The sequence below is a fragment of the Simochromis diagramma genome, unplaced genomic scaffold, assembly GCF_900408965.1.
Source record: "Simochromis diagramma unplaced genomic scaffold, fSimDia1.1 OVJJ01000304.1, whole genome shotgun sequence".
Lineage (NCBI taxonomy): Eukaryota > Metazoa > Chordata > Actinopteri > Cichliformes > Cichlidae > Simochromis > Simochromis diagramma.
Genome location: NW_024387030.1, coordinates 15,981,115 through 16,007,391, shown reverse-complemented (window position 1 = coordinate 16,007,391; position 26,277 = coordinate 15,981,115). Strand labels below are relative to the sequence as shown.

Below are 26,277 nucleotides of genomic sequence, written 5' to 3'. Positions count from 1 at the left end.
GAGCGTTACAAAACATCTGCATGCCAATCTGCTCTCCGTGTATATTATGACAGAGATGAGCTGTGGAGTTGGTTGTATACTCATAACGCGTTTCTTATCAAGAACCTCTTCGTCTCTAACTTTACATGAATTGCAGTTTCTGTTTAATATAATTTCACAGGACCTGAGGTGGGCACGAGTTTCAGTCAGATAAGTTCTGTTTGTCTTTGACGCAAAACCCTCTCCGTTCAATGAACTTTGGTCAGCTGCTACAGTCTGTATTTTTTTTTCTCATTACAGACATTTTCCACTTTACAACGCTTATCCTGTGAGGAAAAACTAGTCCTCCCTCTGCAGCTGAATCACTTGCCGTTTCCTCTTTCCTCGCATCCAATTTCCACCCCTACAGAGCGCATACTTGGCCCCAACCATCCTAATTGTTTCTTCTAATGAGCGCCCCAGAGAGACACAGGGAAGTTTTAAATGGTAGTTTAATGACTCGTCCCCACCAGCTGCTGAAGAATAAGAATGGGGCAAAAATCAATCAATTACCGCTGAAAAGTTCAATCTTCTGCCTCTTTGACCTCACTTGACCTTTCAGACAATAACGAAGCAACTTTATTCCACTTAAATGTTGCCTCAGTGCGATGAACAGCACTCCCCCTTTAAGGTGGTCCAGACAGGAAACTGCCCAAGTGTGTCTTGGATCTCAGAGTTGGCCTCTAAATCCTTCTACCAGAGTCTCGGTATGCTGCAGCTGTGATAAAATTACCAGAGCTGCAGATCCAAGGCTGGATTCATCTATATAGAGGCCTTATTCTTTCTTTTGAGAGTCTCAGAAATCCCCGTCTTTATTATTTAGCCATTCGTTGCTCATTTGATGCTGTTCTTAGCATTTTTTTTATATTGTCCTGAATTGCCTTAGCTCCTTTTTTCCCTCTAAATTTCAGCTTAGATTAGACTGCAAGAATTAAAAGTTGTCTTTAAACAGAGACTAACAGCATTGTGTTTACTTGAAAGGGGAGACTTGAGTGCCACAAGAGATTTGGTATTCTAGACACCCAAGGGAGGTTGTCGTTGCAGTACTGACAAGCCTTCAAGAAGGCCCAATGGACCATTTGGCTTGCAAAAGAAGTGTAATGTACCTTTAAACGTGCACACTCCAGTTCTATTTGAAGACTTGTCTAATTTTACTCCTCAGTCCGGTCCTCTCCCTTCCAAACACTGCAGGACATTATGGAGGACTGCCTTCCCTGTGGTTGTCTACCGTTTATAATTTTACAGAACTTGAAGTCTTCACTTGTTATTTGCACATTAAGATGGCCGTTTCCAGCCTCGCACGCCAGGTATGCATTCTACAGTTATAGGTCTCAGGTGGGGAAGTGAAACTCGCTCATTCTCCTTTTCCACCACATTGGGAAACAATTATTCTCCCATTAAAGGCTATTTTTGCTAAATTGTATGCAGACCATATGGGCACAACTCTGTGGGTGTTCATTGAGATGGGTCACTTATCACCTCACTTAAGCCTCACGCTCACAAATGCAACAGAGTTAAAAGTAAGAGGCTGGGGGAAGGTTAGGGCAGCGTCTTTTTGTAAAGGTTGTGGATTTGATTGAGACAAACAGCGACCATTGGGGTGTATTGTTTTCTCCGGTGAATGAAAAGCTGGTCTTAAAAGTCTTAAAGCCTGTGTGTCAGGGGGCAAACTGCAGAAATAATGTGGGAAAGGGGGCACTCACATAAAGGCTATTTTTCAAGCGGTATTTTCTACAAGGATGGACTGGGTAAGAGAGGTCGTGCTAGATAAATATGGCACCCATGCTGGAATAATAAAGAGTCTGTCTCGGTTACCTCATAGAATCCCGGGCCGTTCCAGGTCAGATTCTTATTCGTTCTGAGCGTAAACATCCGTCCTGCCTGATGATAAAGAAATAAAGAAAATCCACCCCACCGTGACTGAGTAAAGACATCCCGAGGGGAACTTGTCATATTTTCACTTTCCCGTGGCCCGTGTTTGGGTACACGTTTTGTTCACCGTGATGCAAAAGAGAAGTACTGCAAGAATTCTCTATTTATAGTTCCTCCTCCCATCAACTTGTTCTGCACCATGGGAAATTAATTTGTGTTGTTAATTGTCTCACAAAAGCCCAATTAAGGTCCCTTTTTTTCATTCTGAGTCCGACTTGTGCGTCATCATTTGGGAGTAGGACAACCTGTGCATGGAAGCTTTCTTTGGGGAGTGTTTTAAAAGCAGATGCAATCAAATAGTTGGCAGTATGATGTCATCTTCCTTGTATATGCCTGGAGAGACAGAGAAAGTGGCACATATCCCCAAGAGGAGAAGTATTGTTTTTCTCTGATTTCCTCTGTAGACATGTTCTTCAGTCTCACTTCCACATAACATCCATGAATGAAAAAAAGCTCCAGATAGATCGCTATCAGCCCCTGGGGACTTTCCTATAACATATCAAACCAGAGATGTTGATTCAAGGTACACATTTGTCTGCGTGTTTTCAGACCGCGCTGATGACATTTCCTATTTAGTTGCACAAGTACTGCATGTTTGCCAGCATCTGTTCCCCTTAAATGTCAGTTTGTTTCGCTTAAAGAAAGGAATTTGGGTTCTTGCTGCCGATCATGCGGATCACTGTTAAAGCCTGCCGTTTAGAGGAACATTTCTTCAGACCAGTTTATCAGCTGGTCTAAAGAAATGATCCATTGCAGGTTTTTCTTTTAATAACTGTCAGCCTGGCTCTTGTGGCATCTGTCTTCAATTAAGGGGCAAGTTGCAAATTCCCATATGGGAGGTTCATGCTGCGGTTAGGGCAGTCATCAGCTGTGGGAACCAAATGTTCTCCATTTGTGTGAAATGACAACTAGTTCAAGCACAGGTGGTCAGTTTGGCATGAATGTTGGGCGTGTGTTTCATGTTTTTGTTAAGACTCAAAATTTGTCCACTGTCCCTCCCTAGGAAAACAAGGATTTGCTATATGTCAGCTAATGTAGGTAAAAGTTAATGAGTTACAATTGATGATACTGTCCAGATGTTCTAAGATTAAGTTACAGTGTCCTGTTAGGCATCTTAAAACTTACAATCCCAAGCCACTGTTCTACAGCTACAAGCAGCCTTTGATAAGACATTTTTAAGACCCAGACGTCTGCACTGTATCGAGGTTTGAGCCCATTATTCCCAGTCTAGCCTCTGATTGACAAAAGACAGATTAACATAGTTTTGGTCCGGTCATTTGGCAAGGTTAGCTCAGAGGTCATAGTAGGTGGGATTATCAGAGGATTTTATAAAATCCAGTGAACTAATATATTAGTTCACTGGTCAATGGGGAAAAGTTCAAAGCATGTTTCTCAGCATCAGTACTGCGTTTTTGTATATTAACCCAGCACTTGAAAATCAATTGGCCGAGCTTAGTCAAAGGTCAAATTTATTGAGTTTTTGCAGCGTTTGATTCCAGTTGTGCAAGGCAACACAATAGAACTCATATGTTGGTTGGATGTCACTTTCTTATCTCAGGAATATTAAAAATAATTGTATTAAGTATTTTTACAATGTTTTATTTAAATATTCATTTTAATCATTTTATGTTAACAATAAAAACTGGTGTTGCTTGTTAATTTCAGAATGCATTTACATCTGTACTTGCTAGCTACAGTTTTCTTACCTTTTGTTGCAGAACCTACATGGTGTAAATTAATGAGATATTTTAAAGCCATGCATTAGTCTTTATCATGTACTGTGTGCATGCATTCTTGCATCTGTGTTTTCCTGCCATTGCAAAAGACATTGTGTAAAAGTGCTACCAGTGGTGCAACACTGCACAGGATATCTTTAGGTAATTAAGTAAACGTAAAACAAAACCTACATTTAACTTTTTAAAGGAGGATTTTTTTTCTCATTACATACTTGTCCTAGTTCATTCTGGGATTCTTAAATAATAATAAGAATTATGTGTCATAATTTTTTGTTGTGGCTTTTTTTTGGGGGGGGGGGGTCCCAAACAGTCTTTACTTTATGCCAGCCAGTGGTTGCAGGGACCCCACAATGTGGCAGTGATCTTAATAGATCGAGCTCAGTGACTTTTCTTTTTACATTCCTGCACATCTTAATTGGTGAACCTCCTGGCAGCGGGCTCTGTTGGGCCTCGGCTGGCTTGGCTGTCAACTCTGCACAGTGGCCAGCAGATGAACTACGAACAATGCCCATCCTAATCCCTGAAGAATTCCTATTCCTCTGATCTAGCTGGACCAAGAATGTGATGCTTAAAAGGCCGGAGGCTCACCAGGAATCACAGAGAGACAAGTTCTCATGCACCGTGTTAATTTGCTGTAAGGAGACCGAGAGGCAGCGATGTGAGAAACTGGCAGCACAGTGGCTCTGGAAAGGACATGGCTCATTATTAAGAACACAGCAGCCTGGCATAAGGGATAAAGGACAAATATTTACCACCAAGGGAGAACCTGTAATCTCACTAGACAGTTATATTTGTAATAAAAGATTATTTTGATTTGATGTGTTCTGTTTACAAGAGGTCGACAATCAGACGAAAGGCGAGGTGGCTAAAATCTCCTTTTTCCATACAGCGGATGAACCGAGACTCCACACCAGTGCCTGATAAAATGGTTTGAACTGTGAAATATGCAAATGCTCCAGTGGAATCCAAGAATAAAAACATGGTGCTGAAAATGAGCATAATGAGTCCACTTTAAGGATGTGGAATCAATACTCGTATCACTCGAATCCTGTAGCGTTAACTTAGTTGTGGCGAGCTGTCTTATGTCCATGTTCAGTGGGTTCTTACACTATTTAGCATGAGCTCCTGATCCTCTGCATACCAAAACCTTTGCCGCCACTTTGCATTATCCAGGGGCTAACATGAGCCAACACAGCTGTAAGCAGGGAATGGAAAATTTCTGTGTTTTATTCAGTAATAGCTCAGTAAGCTGTGTCTAGTCAAGATTGAAGAGCCACGTGACACAAGAATGACTCTGTAAAGAAACAAAGCATTTTTCACAATTACAGCTCAGTCCAGTGAATCGAATTAATATTACCCTTAATATTACGCTTTGTCTCGCTGTGAAATGCCTCTATTCTCTTTTGACCCTTCACATTTTCTCTTGTGTGCACCAGAGGCCCGCGTGCCATGCCAGAGGGGACCCATTCTGCTCTCTACCAGGGCCCAATGGGGGAAGGTAAATATATATATTTTATATGACCTAAGCGCTGGTGATTGCTGTCTATAAAGTGACTAGTTTCATGATATAGGGTTTTAATATGTTGGTTTATTCCTGCTGGTATATCTGGTTACCCAGGACACTGTGCTAACATAACACAGCAGTACAGCTGAGGTGAATGTAAAATGCTGGAAATAGAAGAATAGAGGAAATGTAGAGGCTTTGAGAGGCACAGCTGAGAGAGCAATGAACTCTCCTCCTACCTCCTGGCTGGTAGAGAGCCTCTTTGTGTGGATGTGGATCTTGGCCAACCCCCTTCATACAGCTGAAACCCCTGAACACTTGCACATCAAACCTGAATGTGTCTCAGGCAGCCAAGATGGGTAGTCTAGCCAGTAGTGCTGACCTTATATACTGGGGACCACTCAAATTACATATTATTTTAGTGTTCATTATCTTTAGTCACAGAGCCACAACATAGACATAGGGCCTCTTTGTATCTGCCTGCTCTGTCCTTCAGTCCTCCACCACCCCCACACCTCTCTTCTCTCCTCTACTGAACACATTTGGTGCTGGATTTTCACTGTTGCTAAAGACTACCAATGCATAAATGGTGGCCTTTCCCCCCCCCACGCCTATTCCACTGATTCAGCTTTGGCGAGAAGGAGACATGTGCCGCCCTCCATGAATTATGTGTCTGTTTCCTCAAAATGTCACTCTGCACCAAGTAAATGTCCTCACATTTTTATTTTTTTTTATAGCCCATGTGACTTGTACATAATCATCCTGGCAGTAAAGCCCACTTGCGGTTAAATCCTTTTCAGCTGGAGTTAAAGTGTGACTGACCTGCCCCCCTGCTGTGTGGATGGATGGATGGTGATTAAGGGGCAGGGCAGCTGGTAATGTGCTTGCTGTGGAAGGTGATGATTGGATGTGGTTAACAGGCTGGAGGAATGCATGTGGTGAAAGGAAGACCTGTCTCTTCAAGGTAAACAATAAAAAGGCTGTGGTTACAGTCCAGCTCTGGTGTCTCTAAAAGGTCAGAGGATTTTGAAGTGAAAAGAGGGCGTTTTTATTGCCACTTGCAGGTTTTGGATAGGGGCCATGTAATATTGCACATAATAATGATCAACCAAGGTGCTTTTTTATTTTTCTCCCCCAGACAAATTTAAGGATGTAGGGTAACTTATATAGTGCCCCTAATCATTTTTGTAAAAATGTACCTTTCATTACTGCGTTAGAATGTGAAACTGCACAGTTGCAACCCCTGTAGCCCGAGGACAGGTGTAATCCATATATTCTGACATTTCAAAAAAAGAAAGATGTGTCTAATCTGTGACAAGGTTCATCCAGGCATTAACAGGCCTGAGGCTGCATGAAATGACTCTCTCAAAGATAAGAGTTCCCCGTGACCTACTTAACCCCAAGCAGGAATGTAGCTGTGTGTGCAGAATGTACAGCTTTAAAGGGGTTCTAGGGGGACGGATGGATCATCTCCATTCACTGCAGCTTTTCCAGACCAGTGGGCATAGGGTTGTGGACATAGATGATGGCAGGGATGGCTACATCTCTGAGTGGGCTTGTTAATGGAGCTCCTGGACTGGAACTCTTTCTCTACCTAATTGTCTGTAGCGGAAATCACATGGAGTCTCAGGTGAGCCTGCCACAACTCTGTTCTGCATCGATTTGAACTCAGACTGAAATCCCAGACAGCTCCTCGTCCTGTATGTCAGCACAAATGTTGCATATATCTGTGCAAATCAATTATATACAATGCAAACTCATTTATAGAGAATTGTTTTTGTTTTTTTGCTCCTTACAAGACTTTCTTTCAGAATAAATTATTTTACATCCTCTCACATTGGCACCCCTTCTATAGAGCTCTTTCAGTGGATTACCCACATCAGCTAAAGGTTCTCAGCAGTGCTTGTTCCAGTTAGATGGCCTCTATGAATCTCATTTGAATCTATAAAACCCTCCATCAACTTCCTTTTCGCACTTTACAATCAGTTGACAATCTAAAAGCCATTTTATATATAATATTCTAATCACCCTGCAGACATCAAGCTATGCTGTAATGTTATTGTAAAAGACTTTATGTAATAAATGTAGTGAAGGACTTTTTTAAAAACTCTTAGCATGAGAAAACCTTTGCTCGTGTCGTATTTAGTGATCTACACAAAGACAGAGAACTTGGTGTCGTAACAAGATTCTTTATTTGAGTGCAAAGTAACACAACTTTACTGGGGCCTAAATGCCAAGAAAAAACACCACCACACCCTTTATAACACTGCATGTGATAAACTGCTTCATGTGAAGTAAACAAACGGTTCCCCTCTGACCTCTCCTCTCCACGCCGCACACAGCTGTGCCGACACAAGCCCGCGTGGACTCGGCAGCTGGGCGCTAACAGGACAGCAGTTTGGCTGTAGATTGTCAAATTGGTGGTAAAGTTTACAATGGGCTCACACCTCAGGGGCCCAGAAGTGTGTGTTGTCCAGAGGAAATGATTTGAGTGGATCCAGAGCTTGGTGTGTGTGTGTGTGTGTGTGTGCCTGAAGAGGTCTTGGAGGTGGGGGGGCTTGTTGATGGAGGAGTTTCTTAAGTGGATCATCACATGCCTATCCACTGAGGTCAGCTGGCACGGCTGGATCCTTTAAGAGCCTGCGTCGAGCACAGAGGAGTTTTACAAGATTACATTTAAGATTGTTTTGTTTTTCTGACAGGTTTTGTCCTTTTCACTCTTTAAGACATCTCCAGTGCTGAAATGTCAGTTTAATTCTGATAAAGTCAAAATAATACAGATGTATCTTAATGTTTCATGTTACAGACAGTAAATGGGAGACTTTTAGTTTCACTTTTGAACACCAGAATTCCCCCCTAAAACTCCTCAGTACAACAGTTTGACCTTGGCTGCCAGTGAGGAATGCAGGTTCAGCTTGTGTATGTGTATTCGGCCTATGTTGTTCACTGCGGGTTATTTACCGACCTTCAGGCTAATTATTAACGCAACATTAAAAGTTCCGTGTGAGGCGGTGTTAATCAAATCATATGAAGGACTGCTTACAGCAGGAAACCTTTGACGTGACCTTTTTTATTTTTTCTGTCAGGGAATACGAAATCAAACCAGGCCATTGGTTTCAGTGTCTAATCACCTCTGTTCTGACTCACGCTGTTTGATAATGGTCTGTGAAGACTCCAGGCCTAATCCTCTGAGGCACCCTCACATCCTCCTGTGGGGCAGCCATTCACCGGGGCCAGGTGGGGAGGAGTTTTTCCCAAGGAAATCGGTGTAAGACTCCCTCCCTGTCTCCCAGCTGCCACTGGGGGAAGGACTTCATTGCCAGAGGTTGTGAAGGGGTGTTGGACGAGGAAGCTCGGAGTGGATCTTGAGTGGCGGAAGGGTTTTATTGAGATGTAGGGAGAAGCAAGATTTCCTCTTATCTCCTGAGTGAAACATGGCCACACACACTGTTCTCGTGGCTCTGAAGAATCAGTTAGCAGATTAGCAGTAGTCTAGAGCTGAGGCCTCCGCTATGGAAAAAGGATTTGTAGTTGGTGAGGCAACCTGTTTTTAACTAGGGGTTTTTACCAGGATACAATGCCATGGTAATTTAGACTATAAACCTAACCTGGTCTGAAGGAGATTACGGTGTTTTTTGTCAGCCTCTGTCCTTTGTTTAAGCTTTGTTCTTGTGCAGGCTTTAGTCTTGCTTTTAGACATTAATATTGATGTGTTTAGCTTTGATTTTTAGGTAGATTATCACTTGATGGCAACTTTGTTTTTCTGTTTTTGTTGCACAGCAACAAGAAAGGAGTTGATGTAAAATCAAGTATGCTAATCTTCACTTCCTCTGCATATCCTACATACATTTTAGTGCCTCTCACAAGCACTAAGTATTAAAGGCCTCTTTAAGCAATATCAATCTGCAATAATCTAATAATAATAATAATAATAATAATAATAATAATAATAATAATAATAATAATAATAATCATCTAATGATTCATAGATTTCTGACAGTTAAAGTAAAACAGACTCGTTGCTGCTACAGTACATGGACCAGTTGTGCTCATGGGTGCAGTTTCCTGCTTTATTCACACTTCAGACAAGTTGAAACTTATATAGACTGTGTACAATGAAATTGGCTGCTTCTGATATGACTGAGTTACAAACTTGTTTTCTTTTCTTTTAGTTAAGAATTAAGTAATAATACCTAAATCTCTAAAGCAATAAGAACATTGATTAGGGTGAGTGCAGCCAGATTATGGAAAAAAAAAAGCTTTGTTTTCTTTATGGTATATACCTGAATACAAACTGCTAATTGTGTTCTTTGCTTGATAGTGAATTCATTAATGAGCCCATTAGGAACTCTGCTTTTCCTAGCATGTTATAACTTGGCAAATGAAACCATCACTCATCCGGTTCCTGATAAGGCTGTAGAAATAGCACAAGGTGACTTTAGAGATGATTCATTGTCTGCTGTGTTCAATTTATTGTCATTTAATACATGAGTCATTATGAATCAGGCAGGAGCGTCCAAGCAAAGTTTGGTAATAGAGCAGGCAGGGACTCGCTTTTTCTTTTGGATGGTTATCCACAGTGCTTTTCTAATCCCAGTAAAGGTACTCATGCAAATGACAGTGTCCACAGAAAGGAAACATTTAGAGGAGCTGAGGTGTCTCATAGTGGTCCGTGTGTGTAGTATTTTATCAATTTTCAAATGGTAAAAGAAAGATGCTTTTCTAATGCTAAGTGCTTCTTTTTGCTTTCAAATAAGCATTTGCATGTGGAAAACAAATACAGGCTGTGTTCCTGTTTCTTTTCTCCTGATTTGCTTAGAAAACAAAAGGCCACAAGTCAGAGCGGGTAGCGCAGGAGGGACTTTAGCGCAAACTCTTTATTTTCAGGGACGCATTAACAACGTTAGCTACACTTGGGGGATTCTTTTAACTTCAGCTAAAGTAGTCATACAGGTGTGTCTCTTTGGGAGACATCTATTCTTTAAACACAAGACACGTACTCATTTATCATACTGAAAGTGTCGTCATAGGAGTTGTAGGGACTGAAGAGGAGATAGGAAATGTTGATTTATTGAAAAATTGGACTTTGCTCTGTGGCTCTTACTGGCTTCAACACGTCCATCTATACGGTAAGCATTCAAATATTTTAATTTTTTATAAAAAGTGTCTTGAATTTGGCTGTATAAGCATTTGTCAAACACAATTAAGCTAGGTTACAAATAATTGTAGACTTCTTGCTGCTTGTAATATTTTCCATGGTGCAGTTTGTAACCTGCTCTGTAATCTTCTTCAGACTTTGGCTGACATTGTTTTTCTTTTGCTGGTTTCCTCATATTTCAAGTCAAGCAGACGTTGCATTGTGCAATGCAACCTTTACAAAGAGTTTGGTTCTTCCTGTGTTGTTGAGTCCAGACAGATTCCAGATATGCCGGGTACATGGACAGAGGGTAGTTTTAGGTGTCCCAGAAATAAAAACCAGAGCTTTTCTGGGCTAGAATTTGCATGGGTATCATGCTGGTTTGCATGAACTGATGGATAAATGTGAGTCTCATCATCACTGGGTTGTGTAACTATTAACTTACGTCATTGTGGCATGCTGTGGCTTATGTTAACAGAGAAGGTGATAATATTTACATGGGAAAAAAAATGTACTGAGATATGCCCGATCATGTCTGCAGAGCTCATTGCGAGAGCATCATACCAACAGTAACATCTGTACTTTGTATGTGTCTTTGACAGAGACTGGTAAATGTTTTATACAAGTGTGTGTATATATGGAGGAACTCATTGTTCCCTATACAGTAGCAGCTTCTGACAGATGAAGCTTGAGACTGAGGTGATCTTGTCTACGATAGCCTTTTAGAAAGTTAATAACCAGGTGCAGAGGTTTTCATTTCAGTGTTTCCCTTCAACCCTCGCATCATCCTATTAGGGACTGCATGTCTCATATCATCCTAATGTCAGAGGCAGATGAGTTTATGAACTGTGCATTTGTTAACTGACTGATAAGCTTGGGCTGAAATGGAAACAGACTTCTTTAGTTCTAGACTGATTAGACACAGAGCGCCTCTGTAAGCGAATGCTGTCTCTTTTCAGTAATGGCGAGACTGAAAATATACCATTAAGTTTGAGGAAGGATTGTCTTCAAATGTCTCATTATTTGAGCTGCAGCTTTTTAAGTTTAAGGAATACCTCCCTTGTTACAGATTGTATTAAGACACAGTTGAACTGCATTCAATTGTCCACTGCAGAGGATTCAAAGAGGCAGAGGAAAAAAAGGGAAGTCATGCTTGTAGCGTTAAAACACCTTTGTCTGTAAACGTTAACCTCAGCTTAACAGGCAAGAAGCTGGAATTTAAAGAATTACAATGAGGGGGTTAGCTTTTTTCCATTTTAGGCTACAAGAGTCTGACCTATTTTAATCCATTAAGAATTGCACAGTCTCGACTCTTTGGCTTGTTGAGGTTAAGAGACTTTTTGAAATGTAGTCCAAATACTACACTATCTCAAACTCTAGCCTTGACTTGGTTAATGTTTATCTCAGTAAGGCACCAGCTGCATTGATGCTCAGCTGAAACAAAGGAGAGTGTTGTGCTGTAGCTGAGGTAGAACACTTTGTGAAACTGTGGCGTGTGAATGGCAAAATTACACTTGTGGCTTGGCTGCAATAATTTTTTTTCTGGACCATACACTTAAGCTCCCTTATACTTAACATTCCCCACCAGCATTCTGTATAATCTGTGGTTTAACAGGTCTGTCCACTGAGTTGTTTAAAATGAAGAGACAGGAAATGAAGACTGTAAATGAATGCAGATATGCTAATTATACATTATAGGTAGACAGGGTGTCAAGTTTGTAATGTATGGCTAAAAAGGAAACTTGATCTCGGCTTGCATGCATCACCGATGTTAAAAATGGATGCAACCCTTTGATCTGCTCCTTATTTACACACGGTGCGTCTCTGTGACACTTTCCACTTTAATATACAGTATATTATTACCTCTGTCAATGAAATTGGTTCTGTCTTTCTTAACAGGATCCCTGAAATGGTTATGAATGTATTCTCATGAAGGTTTTATCAGAAATGGAACTTGGCCCACCTTGGAGATCCACATTTACTGCGTTTTCCTGACACTTCCTCCCTGATGTTTAAAACTTGCACTTAAAAATCGAGCTGGTACGCAAAAATATTCGAAAGTGTAAATGTCATGCTTGTCTACCTTAGCTAGTTAAGTTTTTTAGAAAGCATCTATTTAAACTAGTGCTCGCAGCCTCTGCTGTGGTGGTTTCTATTTAATGATTTTTCCCTGCAGGTGTTGCCAAAACATCACTGACATTTGGGCCTGAACCAAATACTCATCTAAAACACTGCACAGTATGGATGCTTTGATCTGTTTGCAGTACATGTGTAATGTTGTTTCTTTAATTGAAATCTTGTGTATTTATTCTTTAAAAGGCTTAATTTAAATGGCAGACACTTGTAAAGCGCTCCACATCTGACAACAGAGTGCCACAGTAATGGGAACGGCTTTGCCACTGTGGCTACGGATCCCTCAGAGATTAGTAATAAATATTTGCACATGCTGAAGAGACTATGTGGCACCAAGCAAGACCAGACACTCTCCTTTTGCACTGTCTGCATGATGGTTTTTCTTATTACTTAGGATATATAGAGGGAGAGATGATGTAGATGGAAATGTTACAGAGGATGCAGACTACACTGGCTTGGCTTTTGTCATCTTTGTGACAGGCTGACTGGAAACATTTTGCACTGAGTCACACAGGAGTACACATTGGGCTTATCTTAGATCAGCAGGTCATTTACATTCCTCTGCTCAGCCTCTTTCAGCATAGGTGGTGTTTGGTCCTCCAGTTTTAACCTAAAACATGTGGTAAGTGGTATCACCTACTGATAGTTCCTGCTTGTACAATCTCTGAAGTGGTCAATCAAAGCTGAGCTCCTTCTGATCTCAAGTGTGCATGCTCCAATCTGCAGATAAATCCAGAGTATTCTTACAATGCCGCTGTTTACCTTATAATGTAGTTTACTCATGCATGTCTTGTTTTGTCACTGTGGTTGTGCAAAAGAGTTGGGTTTTAGCCTATCTTTAGTTCACATTGTGTTGTTCCTCTTCCTCTTAACTTGGCAGTGTTTGCAGCCTGCTACAGAGAAGCTTTATTATAGAGGGATATTGGGTGGGAGGAAGAAATGGAAAGAGGAAGGGAGTTTCACATGCCTCACAGAGCAAGGCTCAAAACCAAAAGTACCGACAGAAGCAGCAAAGGAAGCAGATGCCTAATTCATAGCAGTGTATTGAGTGTAATAGCTCACCACTACACTCCCCTTACACCATCAACCCTGTGATTTGTCACAGAGCGTAAACAGAGCTTTCTCTAGCGGTCACCTCGTGCTTGCCAGCCCATCTGTTTCTCCCAGTGAGGTTTTGCATGGGAACGGTGTCAGTGGGAAGGCTTGGTGCAGATTGTAGATGTAGTATGAACAACATGAGCTCACTACTGAGTCATGGAAAGTTTCAAGATGCAAAAGAGGCGCGTCTGTGTGTGTGTGTCTGAATAAACCAAAGGTAGCTTGACTTTTCAAGTGAAACCCATCCAGCTGCACATCACTTCATAAATCACTAACTTTATGTTCTTCCCATGCTCTGAGATGAAATGTTTGACTTGCTTAATATTATTTCTTCCAAGCAGAACTGTAAACTGTTTCATGTTCTGTGCTGGGAAATAAGTGAAGTCAGGAAAGGTGAATCAGCATGGTTGCAACATATTTTTGTTTCTAAAACCTTGGGATTATCTTGCATCTGTTGTTGCACATCTACTGATGGAGATATGTAAGCTGAAGCTTGTCATCACTTATGTAGAACAGAAAGAAATTTTCAAGCTCGTGACATAAGTGGCTTTTTTGGGTGGGTTGTATCGGCACCATATTATGCTCTCCATCCACACGCAATATGACCTAAGACATTAATTATCACTTGATGATTTGCTCAATGTTGGTTCGTGCCTCCGTAGATTTCCGTTTATTAGTCTGGAGTTGAACTGCTTGACAAAGCTGTGTTTCTTTAGCTTGGCAAACTGTTTTGACCTCTTTACTCTCTAAATGTTTAAGGAAATGGAGCTCTCTGCACAGTGGCCATTCTCACCCTGCTATGATTTCATATGTTTAGGAAACGTTTGTGAGGAAAATTCCCCATCTGGCCAGGAAGAATGTGAAACTGAATATGGATTCCAGTTCTCTTAAATTCAGTCATGGTTCTATAAAGATGCATAAACAAAGCTCCTGGTCCCCTTGCCCCCTTTTTTTTTTTTTTCCTCATGAGTTTTTCCCCTCTCTGTTTTTCCAAAGTTCAGTCTTCAATAGTCAGGAGAGCGAGGAAACGGCTGGGCTTTTCATATAATATGTGGCGTTGTAATTGGGCCGTGTCAGTAATGATCTGAGTGAGGCCTTTTACTGTAAGCCACTCCTGTCTTAGTCTGGGAGTGGAAACAGAGTTATGTATTGATTCTTGGATAGTAGTCTGTTCAGTGTTACTTAAACATTCATTGATTTATTTTTATCTAACATTGTCCAAAAATGGGACTCATGCAGTTGGATCCTTCTTTATTCACTTCCTTTATGATGATCTGTTTTGTGACATATTGTCTAAGGTAATTGTCATGAATGTCTGTTACTGAAACAGCGTTTTTATGGCTGCATGTATGAGAAGGCGAAATATAACGACTAATGAGGAATATCGATGCTGTACAGCCATTAGTAGCTGCATTGAATCCCTATAAAGCCTATGCTGTTGTGGGTGACATCACTGTTTTTATTTCCCTTTTTACCCTGGTGTGTCTGCATAGCTCTACAATAATGAGCTAAATTCAAGCTAATGCATACTAAAGACCAGTTACTTGTTACTGAACTGCAGAAAAGAGAAGCAGAAGGCTTGTTTCTGTAGATTGATTATAAACTATCAAAATAAGAAAAGAGTGCACGCCTACAATGGAAAAATGCCATCTATTGCAGGAGCATTGCGGGGAAGCCATATACACTTACAGTGTATTGAAGTATGTTTATGGAGCCATTGTTCTTGTGCTAATAATTACTCTGCATTTGCACTGCACTGCTAAACAGACTTACCATAGTGGTTTCACATAGTTGTGGCTATATCATAGATTTAACTGTATTATAGCTTGAGCTTTAAGACAAGCAGGAGCCAGCAGTAAACAGTTGGTTACAGGGCAGAGTCCATGCATCTAAATGCATGAAAATGTTAGAATCCTATCAAAATAATAATAATCGAGCATACATTATAGATGAAGACCCTTTTAATTTTTGACATTGTCTGCTTTTTGGATATAGGTTTTACTTTTTTAAATTTCTCAAATTTATGTCAATGTTTCTCTCACCTGTTCCAGAATCTCCTCAGTTGTCCTCACCCCTCTCCAACAGTGACCATGTCCAGGGAGGCCTCGATTTGGGTCCATACTATTGCAACCAGGTATGCATGGAGCCACTGGATGGAGAGGGTGAACGTCCAGTGAGCCTGGTGTCCTCCCTGTCCTCTGGTTCATCCCGTGATAGTCACAGTCTTTTCGGGAGCACAGCAGTCCTTCCTTCCTCTACCACACCGCCTATTCCAAGTGAAGAGGACATAGATTTGGAGCTGAGCCCAGCTGAAGGCACCAGAGAGCAGGCTGGGAACCAGAGTCCCACCCTTTCAGGTTCTAGACATCGCTGGCAGGAACAGCTGGAGGCCAGGTTGATCACCAGCCAGTGGAATAACAACAACGGCACGGCCAACAGGAAAGCGACTGGTGAAATACTTCACATCCCCTGTTCGCCTGTCGTCGCGGATGCCATGGCGCCCAACCCAAAGCTGACCTATGTGGACCGGGTTGTCATGGAGATCATGGAGACGGAGCGCATGTACGTCAAGGATCTGCGCAGCATCGTAGAGGTGAGTGGATGTCAGGGTTTTTCCCCTTAAGCCAAGTATTCAGATTGAGCCAACGAGTTTAAATTATAGCCACTAAATCATCTGAACTTAAAGCTCATATTTGATTTGGATTAACAAGCAGCTATGACCTCATGTCTGCATCACCTTTTAGTGGCGATTTGATGAATTTGAGCAGCCAGGAACCAAAACACGGACAACTGAGTCAGTGGCTGTTGAAAGCAAATAATGCCTACTGTGTTCCCTACAAATAGGTCTGGTACTTGAACAGGATCCATTCTGATTTTCCTCTTTTCCAAACAAATCAGCCAGTTGACAAAAAATGTGCCAGACATCTGGCGGCTGAAGGCTTTGTTTAGAGATTTCTAGTTCATAGAAAGGAGGACCGTTAAACAGTTTATGGTCGAGTTTTAGTGTTTTGTATAAACCATTCTGTATATTTACAGTGCAGTGAAGGCTTACAGCCTACAGCCTGGGATTATGTAGTATGCTCATATGTGGAGTCAGAGTGGGAAACAGTGCAGGTCTTTCATGGCAGCAGGAATCTTGGGCTCTGTGATCTTGGTTAAAGATAGTGGAAACCTCATCTCAAAGATGTGAAGCGTGGAAAATGAGCCAGGGATGATTTTACCACTCAGCAGGCCACTTACGTCTTATCACTCTTTCTACCTTTGTAGTCTGGAAACAGCTTCCAGACAGAAATCTCCCCAGTTCTCAGTTTGTCCTGGGTGGAAAAAAACACAAAAAACAGGAGCAGTGTGTTACTGTGTCACTGCACGGACTGTAATGCCTTTAACAGGTGAGCCGTTTCTGACACTGAATGGCAGTAAAACAGTTAGCGCCTCCTCACTTTGCTCCAGACTGTGTCTGGCGTCTTGCATTTACTGTGGGAGGGAGTGCTGCCCCTGCTGTAGCTTAAATAATGACGTGCTCTCGACAAACACTTCCAGGACCTTAAACTCTTTCAGTTGACAGGAGCAGAGTCAGTGAGACAGACTCTGCTGCAAGATCTAGCCTAGTCTGAAGTGTCAGGCCTCCCCAGCCAACACAAATATCTCTATCTTTGCACCAACAGAAGAAATAACACACATGTGAAAAGAGATGTTGGGCTATAGCGTGGGAAAATAGTCATTCCATGATTACAGTATTGCTTCACTTTTTTTTTTTTTTTTTAATCCTATTCTTACTCAAAGCCTTGGATTCGACGGGCCCATAACACTTCTTTTGGCATTGTTTAATTTCATGCTAAATCAAAGCTCTTGCCTCATACTGACACGCAGCTGTTACACATGTACATCCTTGCTTTTTATCTTGCCATTTATCTCTCTGACTCTTAAAGCCATCACTCTGTCCTTTCATGAGATCATTTTTAGAACAGCTGTTTGACCCCGGCTGGTTTCGCATAGCCAGATATATTCCCAACACTTGTCCAGAACACACCCAGAAAGATCTTTCAGCATTTTATTCGTAAATGTGAAAATTAGCGATTCAAACAATGAGTGTTGCAATTAAATGTAGGCGTCCCTGTTCTATTAGCGAGAAAAAGCAGCTTCTAGCACTATAAGCTACAGATGGCATTCACTAAATTAAATCTCACAGCACTCTGTCGGCTCAGAGTGAGCATTGCTATTGCAGCACAGGAATTCTCCATCAGTGGTGTGCAGCAGTTCATTCAGTAGTGTGATGTGATGACTGTTCTCCTAATCTGTGCCGTCCAGCAAGCCTGCTAAGTATGTCTGTATTTACACCACATCATCAGGGAGGCTTTGCCGTGTGCGCACAAGCTGTTTACTGGTATGCTCCGTATTTAGTAAATGCTTATGTCTGTGTTTGACTATCGTTAATTCTCCCCTTCGCCTGTTTTGAGTTGTTTTCTTTCCACACGAGTGTGTAATTGACAGGAAAAAAGGGTAATCAGCCAGATGTTGGCATGTTTGGCTTTAGTACTTTTTGATATTTTTAACTAGTTTGAATACTTTTTATGTCCAGAGGGAACAGGCTGTACTGATGTTTCTAGAATGGGTACTGCAGAGCTTCTTTCACAGAGTCACGTTGCTCCCTGGTCCACAGAACAAGTCCTTAAAAGGATCCTTGAACTGTCTCATAACTGATTTATGAAATAATAATCCTGCTTCTGTAGCTCAGGAAGATCTGATACCCCTACTTGTCTTTTTACACACATTAGAAGAAATGTTATAGCCCTAAAACTGCAGCAATCAGCTGCACTAAACAAATGTCATCATCACTCAGTGCAGAGGATGTAAGAAGGCAATGAGAGGAAAATGTATATGCATGTTCCCTCTGCTGGCAGGAATTTGGAAGTGCATGTCTCTTTCTTAACCATAAACATGTAACCACATTTTAAGGAGTTTTTAGATACAACTTCCCCTCTTTACTGTTTTTTCAGGATTACTTGGCTCACATTATCGATATAGGCAACCTTCCCATACGGCCAGAACAAGTGTGTGCTCTTTTTGGAAACATAGAGGACATCTACGAGTTCAACAGGTACATATAACAAGTCTGTTTTGGGTATTTTTATGCAGTCATTTTGTGCAAGGAATGTTTTGTACACTTTCATTATGCTATTGGATAATGGAGCATTTCATGAAAGTTAAAAATGGCTGATCCTCTATGAATTTTTCTTCACATGCTGCTTATATTTTATTGAGTCATTCAAACCGGATGCAGGGAAAACAAAGGAACAGCTCGCACAGCAGTAAAGACCCGACTGCAAATATCCGAAAGCGGCGGAAATAGAGGTGCAGCTGGCTTTACGTTTCGACATCTTATGTCAGCAAGTGTTCGCTGCTGACCGCGCTTGCCTGCCAAAACACACATTAACATTCCTCTCTCCTCTCATAGCGAGGAGCCTCCCTGGTAATGCCCTGGTAATGCCAAAGCTATTATAAAGAAGGCTGCAGTAGTTATTACATCTTAATCAGTCTAATTTTACAGATTTGTAATTGATGTTGTGCCATTGTATCGAGGCCTGACTTGCACTGCATTGTGAGGGCTTTGCTTTGGCAATATATAAACAGTGATATTAACTTTAATCATAGTATCGCTTTAGTGGATAAATTCTTATATCAGCTTTAGCACTAGTGCCATATGTATATGTGCATGCTGTACTGCACATACTGTAAAAAAGAGACCAGACTCTAACAGTTATTTACTTTGCTGTAGTCCAGTCTCTTGCTTAGCTTTACAATATTCTGAAAGTCATAAACTCTTATTTGACATTGGGAGTTACTGATAAACAGTCGTTATTTCATCCAAGAATCTGTACTTCTTTGAGGCACTTAACATTCTCTAAGCAGTAAATATTGTTAACCAAGCAATCATGTGGTATGAACAAATATTGACACTGTGCACATAATAAATCTTAACACTTTTCTCATTGAACCAAGAACACGCTGGCACGTTTCTTTGAAGTCAGTTTCAGTCAAAGATTTGCGGCACTTGAAAATGCATTGTGCTGCGCGCATTAAAAATACTTCATACTTGACTTGTGATGATTAGTGATGACTTTTTTTTCCAACAGTTTTCCATTGTAATTGAACATTGAAGTACATTTTCAGCACTAGAGAAATGAGTCATACTGCAGTAAAGCGCCTGCATTTCTTTATTTTATTTTATTTTTTTACTGAGTTGGTGTTACAGCTTGTAAAAGTTACAACTACAACTCAGGTTTTGTTTTGTGACCTGAATAAAACACATTTTTGATTGGACTGGTGTTATGTTCTCAATCCAGATATGTATACACTCACCTGTTTAACAGTGTATGGCTCCCTCTACTGGTATTTTTCCCCTCTAAGAAAGATCAAAAACTCCTTGAGGTTCATGTCATTATGTATTAAGTTCTTGCTGGTTACCACTACCTATTCCTTAATAGTTGTTAATTAATACGGTTTCAGTGTTCCCGATTGACACTCATCTATCACATATTGTTGCTTCCTGCATTTCAGTGAGTTGCTGGAGTCTTTGGACATGTGTGAAAATGATCCCGTGGCTATCGCTCAGTGTTTTGTAAATAAGGTAAGCACAACAATCTTGCACTAATTAAAGCGATATCAGCTCCCCAAGCAATGCACATAAGTAATATTTACGACTGGTCTGTGTTTCACCAGAGTGAATACTTTGAAATCTACACCCAGTATTGCACCAACTATCCCAAGTGAGTAACTAAGACGAGATGTTCTTCTCATATATTTAATTTTTTTTATTTTCCTGTTTTGGTGTGGAATGCTTTAAGGGAATATATCATTTGAACTAAAAGGTTAACTAAATAAGTATCTGTTGCCTCATAAAGCGTGGTGTTTGCTATCATGTAACAACATGAATCTGTGGATGTTTAAACTGCAGCTTGGCTTGTTGGCAAAAACGCCCACAAAGCAGTAATTCTAGTTTTTGATATAAGAAGCTTTAATGGTATTGATGGATGTCGCTCTTTGCCGTCCAACAGCTCAGTGGCAGCACTGACCGACTGCATGAGGAGTAAAACTTTGGCCAAGTTTTTCAGGGATCGACAGGCCGCTCTGAAGCGCTCCCTTCCTTTGGGCTCTTACCTCCTAAAGCCAGTTCAGAGGATACTGAAATATCACCTGCTGCTTCAGGTACAGAATCTCCTCAAGCGTCATTTTGGTTGACTAAAATGTTTCTTCAGTAAATTGTCTGATTTATGATTAAATTATTAAAAAAAAAAAAAAAACTGTAAACGAATGTTTCTTGACCTCTTTCTTCAATTTTATATTACTTATTAATCTAGGTACAAAAAATGTTTAGGTATGAATGTACTGTAACTTGACCAAACCTCAACAGAAATTTATTTCTTTTTAATCTTTATTTTTGATCACTGCTAAAGGAAATTGCAAAGCACTTTGACCCAGACGAGGAGGGCTACGAGGTCATTCAGGAGGCCATAGACACCATGACAGGGGTTGCTTGGTACATCAACGATATGAAGAGGAAGCACGAACACGCTGTCAGAGTGCAGGTCAGATGAGATTCCTTTAAAATACTTGTGAAGAGTTTGATTTATGTCATTGCCATGTGGAATAAACGGTACACGTTCAGTGAAGGTGCTTTTAAAATGTAATGATTCTGTAACTCTTCTTGCTCGTTTATCAATTCATTTCATATATTTGCTTTTCTCAACAAGGCTGCCTCCTGTGATTTTTAGAGCGCCAGTGTTCAAAATATCTCCCACGGCACATCCTTCTGATTTCAACTTGAATACTTTTCTCATGTTGTTTTTAATTTAAAGTGACAATAGCTTTTAATGATTTCCTTGGTTTAAGGTATGAGAAATAATGGATCCTTTGGACACAGAATCCTAGTTCATATTCACTGTACCTATCCTGGCCGTGGCTTTCTGACAAGATTGTTTTATTTTATTACAAGACATCGAGGTTGCCTCCACCTTAATTAGATTAGAAAATGCATGGCTATTTTTCTCACCACAGGGATTTTCAAAAATGCCTTTTACTGTGAGAACAGTTCAGTAAGATAAGAGGAGTACTAAGTCTGTAAGAGAAACTTTGACAGTTCACTGTCATCTTGCTTTTTGTTTTAAATCTGTTCGCAGACAGTCCACCAAGAGGCATTTGAATAATCAGGTGCAGCTCAGTGCTTGCACAGTTTTAGGAGGCTAACTCAAAGACCACCTATCAGTCATTTAGATGGAGATGAAACTGTATTAATCCCTCGGGGAAATTCAGTATTGCAAAAATGTCCCAGTGGACACACATCACCTGTAGTCAGTTCATTCTCAGTGTTTCCATTGTACAGGTGTTGTATAAGGACTAAAAATAACAGCCAGCTCCATACATACATATATATACACTTAAAGGGTGTGTACTAACATGTTGATCTTCAGGAGATCCAGTCTCTTCTGATCAACTGGAAGGGGCCTGACCTGACCACCTACGGAGAGCTTGTGCTAGAGGGCACCTTTCATGTGCTAAGGGCGAAGAACACCCGCACTCTCTTCCTCTTTGAAAAGATGCTCCTTATTACCAAAAAAAGAGGCGAACACTACGTCTACAAGATCCATATCTTGGTACGTTTTTGTTATATTATTTGAACAAAGTTAAACACTTTGAAAATGGGGGGGAAAGATGAGTTTTGTCTGGTGGAGTTCAAAATAACCGATTTATCTGCTGCAATATTTAATATGAGCACTCCTGTTTGTAACAAAATATATATGCCTGGAAATGAGCATAACTCATGTCCACTTTAATTAGATTTTTTAATTAGAAAGCAAATTAAGAGATAATGAAGTACACTTGGTGTAGCCCTTCTCTTCATTACTGCATTCTGTGGTTCCAGTGCTCCACCCTAATGCTACTTGACAGTGCCAAGGATCCCCTGCTCTTCAGTGTTATCCACTTCAAGCGTCCCAAGCAGCCTCACACAGTGCAGGTAAATGAAAATAGAATCATTATATAGATGGAGAGAAAGAGATGCATGGATGGATTGTATCTGGTGCATCTTTATTAATGTAAATGACTAAAGCAAGTGCTTGTTGATCCAGGCCAAGACTGTAGAAGAGAAGCGTCTCTGGGCCCATCACATCAAGAGGCTCATACTTGAAAATCACAGCACCATCGTTCCACAAAGGGTAAACAACATCATCCCTCACACTGATTTTTTTTTCCTTATGAAGAGGCAGCTTTTCCTGAAACATGCTGCCTTCTTTTTACAGGCAAAAGAAGCCATTCTGGATAATTCAAACTGTAAGTGTTACAATTAAAGTAACCAATATGGACAGGGTGTGTTTTCAGTAGTTTAATATACAAAAAAGACATCTGTGTGGAGAAGATTGTTGTAGTAATCGGAGTATAATAGCATATCCTTCTGCTGCTCAGATCTGGGGAAGTACCAGTATAGCCCTGAGAAGCTGAAGAAGGTGGAGTCCTGCCAGCCTGATGACTTCCATCTCGAAGGAAGAAATGGGAGAAGGAGATCAGGTATAAGAACCGATTTTAATACAAAAACTTTGGTCTTTGTGTAGTTTTTGTGATCATTAAACCACCAGTTAGACTCTTAGTAAGCTCTCCCATTTTTAATCCTCTTTTTAGAGCCAGCCAAACAAATCAGAAGAAGCACAAAAGGTTGGTGTGTGTGTGGTAAATTGCTGGATGCTGAGTAAGATTTAGGTGCAAAAGGTGCAGATTCATTACCAGTGTTAAGAGTTTCATCCATATTCTGCCTCTTCATTGGTCCAGCAGCCCCACGGCCCCCTACCATGATTATTGTGTCTCCATTGCACTTCTGCTTTGTTCTCTTTCAAAGACACCTGGAAAACACATCAAAAGACGCACATTCACTCCCACCCCCACTCCACCTAACTATAATCCATTTAATTATATGCCACATTGGTCAGAGGCTTTGTTATACACAGACTCTTTTCAGTAGTCAGATTCGGCCCAGCCCTTAGATCTGTGCATCTTCACAGATTCTGACTGACCATTTCAAAAGAGAAATTCTCCCTATTCTTGTTCTCCTTTGCTCCCAGACCTGATCTGTTTTTGAACCAGTGTAATGAAAAAGCAATTTTCATGTCAACCTTCTCATCAGGGTGAGGGAGGAGGTCATCACGTACTGGTTAATTGCATCATGTCCGGCTTTAGACTCTGAGAACAAGATGCTGCTTATCAGTATTTATCTAATCACAGGGCCTCCCTTAAGTCCGGGCCAGTCTAACAGCTACCTCACTCAGTTCCCATTTGTGAAGACAGAAATTGTCCTGATTGTAATTATGCAAGATGTACGTGGTATTCAGGTCATGTTGGCTCATAATGTTGGACTGGCATATACTTTTTTCATTGTCGTTAACATTCTCATTTGTTCATCTCTCGGCCTCCTCCTCTGTGGTTTTGTTCTCCACGCAGCTGTTTTGAAGGTGAGTGTCTGAAATCCAAATGCAGTCATTTAATAAGCCTTAATAAGTCTTTTCTGTCTGTTGTAGCAAAGTGGTTTATTTAGGTCACTGGGCTGTGGTGAGATATGGTTTAATCTGTTTTTGAGTCAGTAGTTCAAACTTTGTTCTAACTGAAAAAGAAAATCAAATAAAAATGAGATTTCTAATCTTCACAAAACACACTTAACCTAGATTTGAAAAACATAAATAAATCACATCTCACCTAAAGCTAAAGCTGCTTTATGGTAATTTCATCCCATTTACAGCTTTGCAATCACAGCATTGCTCTAGCACTGGCCTTGCAATAACAAACCACATGTCCATGCCTTCACGCTACAGCACGCAGACAGTGAGGGGGCACTGCTGGGGGCTAGATGCTCCCTTCAGCCGGCCACTAGTGTCAGTACGCTGACCTCCAGTCTAGGGGAACCCCAGGCTGAGAGCCCGTGTGTGGAGGATCTAATGCTGAGAAGAGACTCTCTGGAGGAGCTAAGTCCTACTGACAGGGACCCGAAACAGGGCTATTTACCCAGTGAGGGGGGGCTGGAGCCAGAGAAGGCTGTGGAGGAGCAGGATGTGGAAGATGGGGAGAGCTACAAGGAAGATATACTGATGGGAGACGACCAGGTAGCCGACTTTGCCAGCTCAGTGCTCGCAGCCATCTCCTGCTGGCACTATAGAGCCAGGTCTTTGCTTTCTACTCACTTCACAACGGTGAGGGTTTCAGCCACCCACGGGTTTCCCATTTCCTGCTCCATTCCACCAGCTTACCAATATTCACTGCCACTCATTCTCCCACGCTGGCTCTCATCCCTATCACTTTTTTTTTTTTTTTCCTTCATAAATGGAACTAACACCTGCTACCAATCGCACTGTCCACACTGAATGCATTGCGTTAAATTTTTGCTATCAAAGAACATCAACTGAAATCCTGTCAGTCGGATCATAAAGAACAATTTGAGGACTTGGGTGAAACTTAAGTCATACCTTGTGCATGTCTTTGCCTGTGTGTGTTTTGTTTTTTTGCTTTAGACTTTTGTGTCCTCTCACTGTGCATGCACTCCTGTCTTATCATTTCCTCCTCTTGCTACAAGGTGCTGGATTTCATGATGAATGTTAAAGCGAATGATGTTGAGATCATGCTTACATTTGCATTTGAACCACTGAGTCAGTGTGCTCTGTTTAAATGTTGTTTGACTTCAAAGGTTAATGTAGCCATCTGATTAAACGAACATTATACGAGCAAGCGCTTTGCCCTTTGATAATCATATTTTCTAATCATATTTCCCCTTTGAACTTTCATAATTAGAAAGCCTTTGTTAAAGTTAATTGTTGTAGCAACATTGTTCCCAAATGTGACAGTGCACATCATTTCAATAGGAATAAGGGCTTCATTCATTTCATTTTTTAAAAAAAGCAAAAGACAAGATTGATTCCATGTTTTGCCTTTTCAGGATGATCAGAACGAAGATATTGCTGAGCTGAAAACTCTGACAAGAGAGGAGGTGGAAAAACATGAGGCTGATGCTCTGAAAGAAACTTGCAGCTTGCAGGTAATTGATAAAGCCCAGTATACGGTTTATACACACCTATTAAACCCGATTTCCATACATGTCTCTGAGGCCACACGTAATGTGTATTAGGTCTATTAAAAAGTATCCATCTGTCCTCATTTTGATAAGCTTATTTTAGCCATTGTATATTTTGAATGAGGCTCTCAGTCTATTATCTGTTATTGTTATATCTCTGTGAATGAGAGCGAGCGTATTTAATAATACATTACACAAATAACCTGGTTTCCTATTTAATAGCTGCCCTCTGCCGTCAACATAGTCTCTATGCCACATGTAAATTATGCCTGGAGTCATATTAATGCCATATGTAGCCCTGGTAGTTAAAATTCCTCACACGTACTGTTGTGCTATGGTAGGCACTCTCACTGAGAAAGGCAACATTGGATTTAGATGCCGGTTACAGTTCAAGCCTGATTCTCATAATTGGTAACTTTGCGGGGGGGGGAAGGTTTCTTCAGCCAAGCAGAGTGCAGGTTATTATTCTTCCTAACCTTATCTGCACCACACAGCTCCAAGCTGCACCTCTGCAATTGCAGACACTCCAAAAGAGCAGGCAGCACCTGGAAATAAATTCAGATTAATGCCAGGCTGGGGTGACATCAGCAATATGAACACTAGTACAGCCGCAAAC

At 41.0% G+C, this 26,277-nt stretch overlaps 1 protein-coding gene across 6 annotated transcripts in view; it reads left to right on the top strand.

The window, feature by feature from the left end:
* Window positions 1-26,277, top strand: part of LOC120740523 (pleckstrin homology domain-containing family G member 3) — a 30,350-nt gene that overhangs the window by 429 nt on the left and 3,644 nt on the right. Inside the window, exons 2-17 of one of the 6 annotated variants that reach the window (XM_040042951.1) lie at window positions 5,123-5,184; window positions 15,610-16,151; window positions 18,556-18,656; window positions 20,117-20,186; window positions 20,279-20,325; window positions 20,614-20,764; window positions 21,013-21,144; window positions 22,027-22,209; window positions 22,479-22,571; window positions 22,684-22,770; window positions 22,855-22,885; window positions 23,018-23,119; window positions 23,231-23,263; window positions 24,044-24,054; window positions 24,412-24,786; window positions 25,527-25,625. In XM_040042951.1, the coding sequence (XP_039898885.1) occupies window positions 5,136-5,184; window positions 15,610-16,151; window positions 18,556-18,656; window positions 20,117-20,186; window positions 20,279-20,325; window positions 20,614-20,764; window positions 21,013-21,144; window positions 22,027-22,209; window positions 22,479-22,571; window positions 22,684-22,770; window positions 22,855-22,885; window positions 23,018-23,119; window positions 23,231-23,263; window positions 24,044-24,054; window positions 24,412-24,786; window positions 25,527-25,625 (2,106 nt within the window). In that variant the 5' untranslated portion in view covers window positions 5,123-5,135. Of the gene's footprint in view, window positions 1-5,122; window positions 5,185-9,181; window positions 10,320-12,226; window positions 12,368-15,609; window positions 16,152-18,555; window positions 18,657-20,116; window positions 20,187-20,278; window positions 20,326-20,613; window positions 20,765-21,012; window positions 21,145-22,026; window positions 22,210-22,478; window positions 22,572-22,683; window positions 22,771-22,854; window positions 22,886-23,017; window positions 23,120-23,230; window positions 23,264-24,043; window positions 24,055-24,411; window positions 24,787-25,526; window positions 25,626-26,277 lie in introns of those variants that run through there. The other 5 variants (XM_040042953.1, XM_040042956.1, XM_040042955.1 and 2 more) reach the window with 5 other exon arrangements.